At 49.2% G+C, this 13582-nt stretch overlaps 1 protein-coding gene across 1 annotated transcript; it reads left to right on the top strand.

Annotated features, from left to right (window-relative positions):
• Positions 1 to 368: 368 nt before the first annotated feature.
• On the top strand, positions 369 to 2549 carry LOC308307195 (APC membrane recruitment protein 2-like; the record flags this gene model as incomplete). Its single annotated transcript, XM_080752366.1, has 1 exon — positions 369 to 2549. One exon carries the CDS (start codon positions 369 to 371, stop codon positions 2547 to 2549), a length of 2181 nt encoding a protein of 726 aa, XP_080608492.1.
• Positions 2550 to 13582: the final 11033 nt, after the last annotated feature.

Genomic DNA, 13582 nt, shown 5'->3' with positions numbered 1-13582 from the left:
GGGGGGACGTTGGAGAAGAGGTGCTGCTGGCGTACCGCCAACGCTGACGAAAGCTGCTTAGCCCTCTCCTAGTTACCATGGATACAGTGAGGAGGAGCAGCACCCAGCGTGTCTGGCTGTGTGTGAAAGAGAGAGAGAAGAGAGAGGCAGGGAGGGAGGGCGAGAGAGAGAGAGAGAGAGAGAGAGAGAGAGAGAGAGAGAGAGAAAACCATCAGGCAGGCGTTAGACCGAATCAGTGTGGGAGGGAAAGAGCATCAGGCAGAAGGACAGAGAGAGAGAGAGAGAGACAGACAGAGGGAGTGTGAGTGTGTGTATGTTAGAGGGAGAGGATAGAGAGGGAGCGACAGAGCGGTATAGAGTGCTACATAATGGAGGTGCAGTGGGAGTGCGCGGAGCCTCCCGCGGCAGCCCCTCCGTGCGACCCCCCCCAGCCCGCCGGGAAGATCAACAAAGCCGCCTTCAAGCTGTTCGGCAAGCGGCGCTCCGGCTCCGGCATGGCCGGCTTCTTCTCCTTCAGGAACAAAGGGGCCTCTGCGGCGGCAGCAGCCAACAACAACAGCAGCAGCAACGGCAGCGCCAACGAGAACGGCAGCTCGGCCGGCGGCTCCTCCGCGGCGTCGGTGGAGCTCATCCGGAGCAAGACGCACGACGGCCTGGTGAATAACGGCGCGGACGGGGTGGACGGGGCCCGCAGGGGAGGCCAGGAGGTGGGGACGGTGCGCTCCCTCAGCAAGTCGCTGAGCTTCTTCTCTCTGCTCCGCCGGGGGAGTCTGAGGGCGAGCGAGAGCGGAGGGGCGGGACTGGGCAGGAGAGGGCGGGGCCTGAAGGGCCTGTTCAGCAGCATCCGGTGGAGGCGGAATAAGGACAAGACCACCGACGGCGAGACGACGGCCGCGGTGCTGGAGGGGAGGGAGGGCCGCAGGGACGAGGACGGCGCCCGTCCTCCCCAGGAGGAGAAGGACATCACGCTGACCCTGGAACCGCCGCCGCACCAGCCCCAGGAGGATAATGGGAGCATACCGGAGGCGGAGGCGGACGCGAGCGTCCAAGGGCTGGAGGAGTCGTGTGCCGCCAACGTGGCTGCGGCCCCCCCGCACCGTGTCGCCGTCACCGAGCTGTCGTGCGAGCTGGACTCCGCCTTCCCATACACACCTACGGACTCGCCGCTGCGCGGGGCCCCTCCCCTCCTCTCCAAGGCCAACAAAACCTCCGTCTCCAGCTACAGCCCGCCCCCCTCGGCCACACCCCCTCCGGAGAGCTGCTGCGGCACAACCTGTGACCCCCCCTCGGAGGAGCCCTCCTCCGTGGACCGCCTCTGCTCGCTCCTCTTCACCGACGTCACCTCCCTCAAGAGCTTCGACTCGCTGACGGGCTGCGGCGACATCACGGCGGACGCGGACGAGGAGGGGGGGCCGGGGGGCAACGGCGGCGGCAGCGGCACCAGCAGCAGCAGCAGCGGAGGGGGAGGAGCCAGCGGTGGTGCAGGGGGAGGCGAAAGAGCTGGCGGCGGACCGATTGGCGCCACCACGTCTCGCGGGTCCCCGTGCAAACCCCCTCTGCCCGCCCAGATCTACACCACCGGCGCTGGCCAGAGTTCGGCGCCAGCCTCCCTGCCCGCCAGGGCCAGGGCACCCCAGCCTCCTCCTCCCCAGCCGCACCCGACCGGGAGCGGCGTGGTCGCCTACATGGGCGGCGGGGAGGAGATGGCCAGCCCGGAAGGCGTGGACGACGCAGACATGCAGGGGCTCTGGCACATGCTGCCCTCCACGGGGGACAACTCCCCCGCTCTGCCCCCCCGCTCCCACCAGACCCCCGCCCCCAACCCGCCCGCCGTCAGCCATCACAGATCGGCCCCCTCGAGGAGCGGCGGCGAGCGGAAGCCCTCCCAGGTCAAAGCTCTGGGCCTCAGCAAGATCCCCGTAGTCGGGGGAGGAGGAGGCGGAGGTGGGAGCCGTGCGGCGAAGCCCCCGCTGCCTCACGCCGCGCAGCACGGCCGCCACACCGCCACATCGCCACCCGGTGGCGACAAGGAGCCGCTCAGCGACGAGGGCTACTGGGACACTCCCTCGGCCACGCCCACGGCCACGCCCGACGAGGGGGGCTGCACGCAGCGGAGTCAGAAGGTCGCCAGGCTGTCGCGGGACAGCTGCTCCGGCGACCACCTGTACGACCTCTACAACGACCTGGAGGAGGACGGAGCGGCGGAGGACGACCTGACCAGCACCCCCTCCCCGTCCACCGAGTGCAAACTGAGCCCGCCCTCTGTCACCACCCCGCCTTCCTCCGCCTCCTCCTCGTCCTTCCGCTCCATGAAGGGCAGCGCCAGCCTCCCCCGGGACTCCAAGATCCCCGTCAGCGTCAGGCAGGCCACGCCCCCGCACTCCGTGAGCCAGTCGGAGCTCTCCTCCGTCGTGGAGGCCGCCGTCGACGACACCCCCCTGCCGAAGACGGAAGCGCAGGTGGCGCCTCCGGCTCGCACGCGGATCCCCGTGTCCAAGGTGCCCGTCCGGCGCTCCGCCGGCAACGCTGCGAGAGGACACAGGAAGTAGCTAAGCTTCCGTCGAGCTCCTGCGCCTCTGAACGCGTACGCGGGTAACCGTACGCGCCTACGTAAAGGCCAAAGCGCATCAACGCAACTCCTTGCAACATGCAACATGCAAATACTCCCAACCATTATCCCCAATGGCAGTTGCAAGGAGTTGCATTGGTGTGACATGGCCTTAAAACAGTTTTTTTTGCAAGGAGTTGCGACTAGTTGCATTGGTGCGCTCTGACCTTAAGGGTCCGTTTGGTTACACGCTCTCAGAGTAAAGTCAACACTAAGGATTTTACTGTGTACTAGTCCATGGAATTGAGGGTATATTTCTACAGTGCTGTTTGTGGAGCCAAAAGTTTTTCTCACACCATGAAAAAATGTTGAGCTGAAGAGCTAATTGGCAATAAATTCTCCTCAAATCTTAAAAAGCTCTCATTCCTCAAGTGTTTTGGCTTACGACCTGCTCTCGGATATAATCAATGTTTTTGTTCACTTGGGAAAGTCACGAGGAGACTCCAAGTCCCTTTACGACTTCACAGCGCTTGCCCGGAACCTTCCGGGGGCTTTGGAGGTTGACTCTTGACAATCCGTAGACTTTGGAACTAAGTTTAGCTTCGCTTTGAACACGTTTGCCATCTACTCGCTGGAGAGGTTCCTGACCTAATGCAGAAATGCAGTGCCACTGGCGATATGTTCAAAAGGACCTTTTGAGAGGAACTAATTTTTGGTGGCCACTTTCTCTCTTTCTCAGTGATATCCGACGGATGTTCTACACAGCCTTCACATCTCAAAACACAAGGATACCTTTTTCAATTTAGCTGAAATTTACTTTCATGACAACTCAACTCAATTTACACACTAGAGGATTGTTTAATCAACGTTCTTTTTTTAAACTTTTTTTTTTTCATCTCATATAATCTGTAACAAATGACCTCCTAATCCTCTGCTGTTAGAGCCAAAGTTCTAAAAGTCCAATCTTCAATCGAGAGTCCCTGGAGCAAACACTCAACAAAACAAAACAACTTGGATAATGCTGAATGTTCTTTTTTTTTTTTTTTAAACTTGATTATTATTATTTGTATTATTATTTGAAGGTAGATCATTTCTGACCGCACACTGAACAATGGATTTGCTCAAATAAAGCGCTAAAGTGCTGGGGTCTATACACATGTCTTAACATTTGTTATGGAACTATATGGAACTCCTACCAGCATCCATCATTTGCCCTGGCTAAGGTATCTTTTCTTCTTTTCTTTTTTATTTCAAGGACGCCCCATAACTCTGAGAGCGTACAACTGGAACCCAAACCATTTCTACACTCTCAGAGTTACAGACCTGTAAGCTTCCCTTTGGAACCCCTTCAAGGAACTGTGGAGTCCCTGGACCCCACTTTAAGAACGACTGCACTGAGACAAAGGGGGTGGGACTCCCCTTCACTTTCTGGATTAGATGTTTTTGTTTTGGATCAACCAACCCTGTTGCATTATGGACCACTATGAATGAACACACTGCATAACTGGGGAATGCATTTATCAGTGTCAATCTCTCTGGGATCTACAGCCACTTGAATGCTGAACCAACGGAAACCTGCAACTATCCAAAATACTATGCTTGCTTGCACTGATACTCTGTCTCTCTGTCTCTCTACCTCTCTCTGTCTCTCTACCTCTCTCTGTCTCTCTCTCTCTCTGTCTCTCTCTGACTCTCTCTCTCTCTCTCTCTGTTGTGCACTGACACAAACACACACGCATGGACACATAACCACACTTACTTTCTCTGCATGTGGTGTCTAATATTTACGGCACAAAGGTCAGGGAATCCCATTTATTACAAGAGGACACACACTCGCACGCACACACACACACACACACACACACACACACACACACACACACACACACACACACACACACACACACACACACACACACACACACACACACACACACATTCTTTTCTATTAATATTTTCTGCTTCACTGACTTACCTACTGGTTTTATTTTCTTCTTCACTGACTTTCCTACTGGTTTTATAGACCAATGCTTCAAGGACAATGCTGCACAGACGTTCAACTGTGACCGCACCGCTTTTCTATAAGGGGACTTTGTGTGGAAGAGGGATACTGGACTGTAGGCCAGGGTTCCCCAATAGGCGGCCCGCGGGCCATTTGCGGCCCGCGGGAGGCTACTGTCAGGCCCCAACCAACCCCAGTAATAATGGTGGTATAAAAGCAGCAACAACACTAGTATATCGTCGTTGTCGGGTGGAAATCTCGTATCTCCAAATTTGTACGCTCTTTCCCAAATCATACAAGGCCGTCGCACAAAAGTAGTGAAAACAGCAGATCTACAAGAACAAGTGCTTGTAGATCGGCTGTTTTCACTAGTTTAAATATTTTTTAAAATGATAAATGCAAAACGAAGGTTTTGGACATACAAGATTTTCACCCGACAACGACGATATCTGAACTGTCACTGGAGTAGCGGGAACGCCACCGTCGCCCCCTGCAATGTTGTGGCCCTCGGCTTGGTACCTTAGACATAATTCGGCCCTTGGGGAAAACTAATTGGGGAACCCTGCTGTAGGCTCTCATGGACACAGAGGCACCCCGCTTTGTTATAGCCAGGCTCAGAGAGCGACAGCTAGGGAGCCCTGTAACGGTACTCCCAATTGACCTCATCTGCTCCACACTATCCCGTCCCACTTCCCATGCGTTTATCCAGTAAAGCAGTGGTTTTCAACCCTTTTCATATCAAGGTCCATTATTTATTGGGCCACGGACCACCATTTGATGACATTTAGCCTCTCAGACCCCAAACAATAATATAAGATTTTGTTCACAATTCCATGCTGTATTGATGATTGGTACCATAGAGAGATAATAGGCAAACATTGATCAAAATAACATTATTCTTCAATTAACAATGCTCTAAGTATGTAGACGTCTTGTAAATTAAGTAATGCAGATGTACGGGGTCCATTTGGTTTCATTTTACGCAAGAGCTCATACAAATACGTGTAAACGAGCATTCGTTAATTATTTCTCAAAATATTCCCGCTATATTCACAGAAGATATTATTATTATTAATATTATTCATATGTATATCTATTTAAGAGCAAAAATGGGAGGGGGCCTAGTATAGACCCCAGGGGGACTCCGGTCAACAAACATAATATACAGTATAGGTTTTAAGTGTTAGGTTGGCTGTCCGTGTCATCAATTTGGGTTGAAGTGAGGCTATCCGCTGTCACTGTGAGCGATTGGATTCTCTGATTGTTTGTTTGGACACGTCACAGAAGAGCAGAGCAGATTATGGTTCCTGGAAGCACCGTTGCAGGGTTAAGAGACAGGGTGAACTACTCTCGTTTGCTTGGTTGTGACCAAACGAAACAGCCCATGATGAATAATATTAGGACAATGGTGCAGATACAGAAAATAAACCTTACATTTGAAGTGTTCTAGTTTTTCTTTCTTTCTTTCCTTTTTTTCTTTTTCTTTTTTTTTGTACTTTCAAAGAAAGTTGAGTTATTGATGCCAGTTGAGAATGACCATATTTATTTCAAATCTTTATTTCACTTTATGGACTGCATCACAATCGGTATTCAGAATCCAACCTTCCCTTTCTTAATGAACCTTCTGCAATGCTGTTAAAAGGAACATCAACGCTGTGTATCAATGTGAATGTAGCTTGACATCACTGTAGGCTAGAGTTCTCAACGGTCCTGAAAATTAAGGCCCGCCCTAACTGGGCCCTACCCGGCCCGACTAGTTAGCATACATTTAGGCCCTACCCGGCCCCAAAACGTCGGTTATGGTCGGGTTTGGAAAGAATTTGACTAATTGTAAAAGTAACTGGGCCGGCCCGACTAATTAGCATACATTTTAGGCCCTACCCTACCCTAAATGTCGGATCGGGTTCGGGTATTGTCGGGTTCGGGCAGAATTTGAGAACTCTACTGTAGGCTGTTGGCCATCTCTCTGTTGGTGTCTTTTTTTTTCTCGTTTTTTTTTACTCACATTCTTGGACAAGTGGAAGTGTGTGTATGTTTTCTTAGGCACTCTGAATGTTGAATACAAACTTTTGTAAGGTTACACTGTGCCTCGCTGCCTCGCATAGCACCACTTGTTTCAATAATGAAGGCTTTCTGTCCCAGGCCAGAAAGGCCTTTGTCAGCCATTCAGTGGGACGACTTACGAGGGGGGGAGGGTGGGGGGCAGGAACAGGGGGTTCCCTCTCCCATCTGCAGCTGAGGTGGGCTTTTCCTCTGGGGGGAAAAAAAGATGTTGGTTTCACTCATCTTGACCACATGGACACCAGTGACATAACTGAGCAGTGTCGCGGGCGTCTGTTCTCTTATTAGAATGTGAATTGATCCGTCAATGATACAGGTTCAGGGTATTTCACCCTTTTAATGGCTTGGTGTAGGACAGTGGGTCCCCAAATTATTTTGGGGTTCCCCAGATGATTAACTTAATGTGCAACATTGTTTTCTCCCTCAACACTAAACGAACCAACATAAAGTATAAGTGTATAGAGGGTATCTGCACATTTCTAAAGTGACAATGTAAGTACTTTTTAATACCTCTAAAATTACAAATTAAACATTGGCCAAATTGTCAAATATTGACAATTTGAAATTGTGAAAATAGCACAGCCTGCGAGGCGTTGTGAGCATGTAGAGCGGCTATTTTCACAACAGAACCGTGTTATACAAAATGTAATGCCTCAACTCTTAGTGCTCGTCAGGGTGGGCGGGTCCCCAGTTAGAAGATGATTATTTGAGGACTACTGGTCTAGGAAAGGGCGCTGAGCAATCTGATCTGTCTGCAGTTAAGGGGATTTCTTGCCAGATAAAAGGGAGCCGGCTGGATTTAAAGGTATTCCGGGAATGTTTGTGTACGTACTCTTGTTTTCTCTTCTCCCCCCACTGTGCTCATGGATCAAGATGGCTTAGTGTGCACATGCTTTCATTCTTAGAACTGCTGGACTGGTATAAAGGTGGTCAATGTAAGGATTTGGGGGGCGATGTATTATAGAGCTTGTGCTCTGAGCAACTGGAGTCAGATTGAGACACACCGTTCAAAATCTATTCAAATATCTGGTGGTAACACTTCTATGTGATTGAGAAGCAGCCATGTTTAAGCCATCTTCTTGGGTTGTTCACCAATGAATAACCATAATTATGGTTACTGGACATGCTGATGCTCCATGATCTTAACAAATAAGGGAAGCCTCATAATGGGTGTATTGTTTTGCATTATTTATCGGATGAATCGAGTGTGCAAACATGGCGTCCTATTTTGTCAATATAATCAGGCCATTGAAAGCATCGACGGACAGACGGACGGACGGACGGACGGACGGACGGACGGACGGACGGACGGACGGACGGAGGGTGCAATAATTCTTCCTTGTCTGCTGCATAGCGAAAAACCGTCAATGTCAAAATTTGCTGTGTACATAAACAGCAATAATGTCAAGCCGACAGGTCACCATGTTTCTGCATCTTGTTCATTCACATCTGTTTTTCTCCTGAATACCACGGCTGTCGGGTGCAAACCTTGTATGTCCAAGACAGTTACTTTTCAGGAAATTGAAGAAATAATCTGCATTCCAAAGAATCCAATATTATTTAGTCACAAGCTCTCTTTTAATGCTTTTCATTGGTTCAATATTTATAAAACTAGGCTATTTTTGACACTTTTAAGTATGACGACGTAGGACATTCATTTACGGGGAGAACAAAATGGAGATTCAAGGTTTCTGCCCGACAGCAGCGCTATAAACCTGGGTGTTCACGTGATTGTTCTCTGCAACAGAAAAACTAAAACTACATTATTTTGTCTCCCTTCGTTCTTTTGATGACTGTTTTTGCCGTTCACAGAGTGAAAACCGTTTCACTTTTCATATTTAATGAATAAAACTGTGTTTGCGCTGGTAGATACAACTCCTGATTCTTTGTAAGTCACACACGCACGCACGCACGCATGCGCGCATGCGCACATGCACACTCACACTCACTCACACACATAAGCCGGTTTTCCATACCAGTTTTTAGCCCGACACGACACTACACGACACTACACGACACTACACGACACCGCACCGCATTTTCATATGTAGGTTTTCCACTACAGTACAATATCCCCCCTCCCACTACCCTCCTCCCCTCTGCTCCCGAACGAAAACGACACCCCTTTCTTCAACAGATGGATCTAGGATCTTTCTCTGTAAACAAACACAACGGAGACGCTAACTTGCGCTAATTATTTAGAGATGTGGTGCACAATGTTTTAGATGCCACACACTCACACAGGTCTTCATCAAGTCTTTACAACTATAGCGACGACTAACGTCGGGATAACTTTATTGGCCAAACTACACAAAGAAGTAAGCTAATGTAGTTGCGCTAGCATACATGCTAGCGCAGCTACGGTGCAGTACATGTAGGCTACTGTAGATTATTTCCCCATTCAACACATGCAGTTACAAATACAAACAGGAGACATCTCACTGAGATCTATATAAAATAACGGATGGCCGACGCATTGGCCGATTTGGCCTCACTTGGCCCAGCCCGGACCCACTCTAGAGTGGAGCTGTTTTAGTACCTCGTTTTGTACCACTTTCACACCACTCTACCCAGTTCCTTGTAGTGGAAAACCCGACACAAGTGTGTGGTGTGGGGTGGAGTGGAGTGGGGCCATGCATATGGAAAACCGGCTTATAGTGAGGCTTGTACATTACATTGGCTATTTGAGAATAGCCAACCAACAGGCTCAAAATGCTGCGGGGTGAGCTCGTAAATCTGTCATTCTGTCATTTGGGGGGTTCTCGAAATGACTGCTTGAGACATACACCACCCGCATACACAGCACAGATTCTGTGTACAGGATTTTCTTGCTGTCTCGCTGGCAGAAACATGATGGATCCCTTTGGATCAATTGCTCCCGTCAATTCCCTTCTTCCGTCCATCCATCGTTCCCTCCCTGTAGATCAAATCCCCTGGGGGGTGGTGGTAGAGGACGAGGGAGAGAAGAGAGAGAGAGAGAAAGTGTTTAAATGCCGTGTTTGGCATGTGCTTTTTTTGGGTCACGTTGTCACTCAGAGAGATATCTGAGGTCTGACGAAGGGGTTATCAATTGTATTGGATGCTATAGGATAAAGCATGGTGGACAAGTTAGGCCTATTGTTTGCTCACAATCTACCCGTCAGGTGGAGAGAGAGCTGAAGACAGATGGATAGAGAGCCAGCGTGACAAAGAGAGAGAAACAGAGAGAGAGAGAGAGACGTGACGGTAATTCCCTCTTCGTCAATACGCCACCTGTGTGTGTGTGTGTGTGTGTGTGTGTGTGTGTGTGTGTGTGTGCAAGCGCGCGCGCGCGCGCGTGTGTGTGTGCGCGTGCACGTGCATATGCATGTGCATGTGCGTGTCCTGCATATTGATGAGTGGGAGGAGGCTGTCATTGTTTGGAAGAGGATGCACGTGTTGATGTAGTGTGTGTGTGTGTGTGTGTGTGTGTGTGTGTGTGTGTGTGTGTGTGTGTGTGTGTGTGTGTGTGCGTGTGTGTGTGTGTGTGTGTGTGTGTGTTCTGCATGAGGGGAGGAGGATTTGGTGCAGTGCGAATCCCCTTTGTAATGGCGCAGCAAAAAGCATCTCCCTCTCTAACACACACACACACACGCACGTACGCACGCACGCACGCACACACACACACACACACACACACACACACACACACACACACACACACACACACACACACACACATTTCTCTCTCTCTCTCTCTCTCTCTCTCTCTCTCTCTCTCTCTCTCTCTCTCTCTCTCTCTCTCTCTCTCTCTCTCTCTCTCTTCCCTCTCTCTGAATATGGAGGTGGATGTAAAAGGCTGATGTAAGACCATAACCCTCACTAGGTCAAAGCTGGTGATACTGAGAGGCAGCGACAAGGCTGTGTACAGTTTGTACGTGCGCATGTACCGTACATGCACGCGCGTGTGTGCTGACCTCACCACTAATCTGCTGCTTGCCGCTGTACTCTGATTGAGTATTGTGCGTGCATGCGTGCGTGTGTGCTTGTGTCAAGTTGTGTGTGTGTGTGTGTGTGTGTGTGTGTGTGTGTGTGTGTGTGTGTGTGTGTGTGTGTGTGTGTGTGTGTGTGGGACGGGTTTTATGTGTGTATGTATATGTCCATGTTTGTGTAGGTGTGTACATGCCCCCTGCACATGTTTGTGGATGGATGGATGGATGGATGGAGAGGAAGGGAAGGGAAGAAGGGAAGAAAGAGGTGAATGGTTGCCACTGTATTGTAAGTTAGGGAGTGAGTAGGCCTATGGGGCTTGGGCTTCAACTCAACCGGGTCTGTTTGGGTTGGGATGTAATTTTCAGACCTGTTGAAAACTCTAAAGCAGTGGTACTAAACATTTTCGAAATGACATGCATTCTGCAGACCCCCACCTGAAAATATTTATCAAAATGTTTCAAAAATATCCGGTCTACAAGCTCAAAATGGGCTGTAATGGTAATGCGTTGTGAGCTTGTAGATTGGCTATTTTCATACAAAGTATAAAATAGGGTTAAAGTGGTAAAACTGTTCCTTGCTTTGCTGTGGACCTCCTGGAACTTCCTAAAGGACCCCTGGGGGTCCCCAGACCACTGCTCTAAAGATATGATAAAAATGTTATTGTAATTTAAATCCTATATTATACAACTGTAGAATTTAAGAAACTTCAAGAACAAATAATTTTTGCACACACGTCACACTTGAGAACTAAAAGGCCACCCTAAGAGTGCTCTCCAGTGTGCGTAGATTTTTTCCTAACATAAGAACAAATCACAGCTCAGAAAATATTGGTGTATGTCAAAATCTTCTTAAAAACTTTAAAGAGGACCTAAGAAGAAATGTCTTCGTAAGAACCGTTAGTGAATGAGGCCCATTGTACTTTAACATCTATGTTTTGTTTTGTTGCAATACATCTCTATTGAGTATTCGTCACATTAATGGTACAGTTCTATTGAACTGTACAGCTCTAATTAGAACATTTGAACTGTACAGCTCTAATTAGAACAATTAGAACAGTTCACATCAGATCTGTTCACATCAGAACAGTTCACAGAAGAACAGTTCGCATCAGAACAGTTCACATTAGAGCAGTGCGGAATTGTTCACATAGGAACACTACAGTTCAGTTAGAACAGTTCACAGTTCAATTAGAACAGTTCAATTAGAACAGTTCAGAAAAAAGAATAAAGGAAAAATACAAATAAACAGAAGCAGCAGATAGTTGCAGTGGAAAAGTTTTGAGTAGCAGCCGCTTGTAGGTGACTTTTCAGACCGACTTTGAAGGAGGTTATAGGGATTTACTCTCCTTTAGGGCTTGCAGGAGTGCGTTCCACATGCTAGTGGTATAGCATGAGAACGAATTAGCAGAGCTGCCTAGTATTGTAGTTGTGGACTAGCCTGACTGCAAGCGTCCGACTCAACACACCACACTACGTGGGGGGAGAGAGTCTGAGATTTCGAGCAGACATTCTATTTCAGCGGGGGCGGGCTAAAGCCTATTGACGTCACACACTCACACACACACACTCACACACACACATACACACACACACACACGCGACGGCGACGTGGCGTGACATTGCAAAAATATGTTATTTCTCATAACATATTATATGACTGCATGTTTACGTTAGTGCAAAATGGTATTAAAACTTGATGAAACGGCACTATTGTATAGTTTATTAAAATAATACGAGTCGAGTCTGACTCCGCCATGACAGTTTTCACGGACCAATCAGAGTCCACTAGACTCTCACGTGGGCAGAGGACACCAATCGGAGTCCACGAGTGAGTCTCACGTGGGCCTACACTGCTCTGACGTGGGCAGAAGAGCTCTGTTTGGAGGGGGCTGGGACCGGAGCAGCCAAACCACGTGCCCCAAGCATACAACCCTGATTGGCCCATTCAATGCACCCGCTCTTTGGGCGCGCTTGAAATAAAATAAAATATCTCCGGGTTCAGTCCACACTACACACCACCCACCAGCAGGGGGTGGTGATGTGCGGACTGAAGTATCAGGCTAGTTGTGGACAGCCTTGACGTTTTTGACAAGCACATGGAATGTAGGAGTTGAGGCATTACATTATATGACTCAAAATCCACACAATATTGTGAAGATATCCAAACAACAAGCTCTAGATGCGAGGTGTGGTTCGGGTTAGAGTTTTCCTTATTTAAAACGTAGTTGTGCGGCGATGAGAAATCACTGATATATTGGATGATGAGGTGTTTATATTGTGAGGCTTGGTGTGTACCTGGAGACACACAAGAAGAAGAAGACGACGACACATTACTTGCTGTTCTGAAGAGAAAAGAAATACCCATATCAGAAAAGAAAAACATTTCATGGGGTTATTTTTGTGTGTGTGTGTGTGTGCGTGCGTGTGTGCGTGCGTGCGTGCGTGCGTGCGTGCGTGAGCCCCCAGCTCCATTCAGAAGCTGTACCCCACATCTTTGCGTGGCAGCCTCTCTCCTTTGGTTCCCATAGTAACCCCACTAGGTCAACCAATGAAAAGAGGGGGCTGGGCTGGGAAGGAAGGGAGGAGGGGGAGGGTTGGGGGTAGGGGGGAAGGGGGGTAGGGGGGTTGATGACAGAGTGAGTGAGAGACCTGATTGGAGTCGGACTGGTGCAGTGAAAAACAGACAGAAAGGCCTAGTGGGCCCAGGCCAAGGGGTTCCTGAGCATGCCCTAGCTGGGCATATCAGTGATATGCAAAAAAATTATCAAAAAAAAAAAGGGAGATGTGTTTTGCTAATTATTTTGGGGCCCACTTGCAATATCCTCACGGCCCGACAGTAGGCAGCCGGCCCACAAGTTGGGAACCAGGCACGTGCACACATAGACATCAAAGGGGGCTTGAGCACCTGCCCTTATATCTGTTTGTAAAAAGTGCCCTCTCCAGAATGCAGTTTTTACTATGGTGAAAGAAATGCAAATGCCCCCTTTCCATGCTATACCTGAAGGCAGCATTTCACTAGGA

The sequence above is a fragment of the Nannobrachium achirus genome (genome assembly GCF_963921795.1).
Source record: "Nannobrachium achirus genome assembly, chromosome: 21".
NCBI classification, from domain to species: domain Eukaryota; kingdom Metazoa; phylum Chordata; class Actinopteri; order Myctophiformes; family Myctophidae; genus Nannobrachium; species Nannobrachium achirus.
This window is presented reverse-complemented; position numbering and strand designations above follow the sequence as displayed.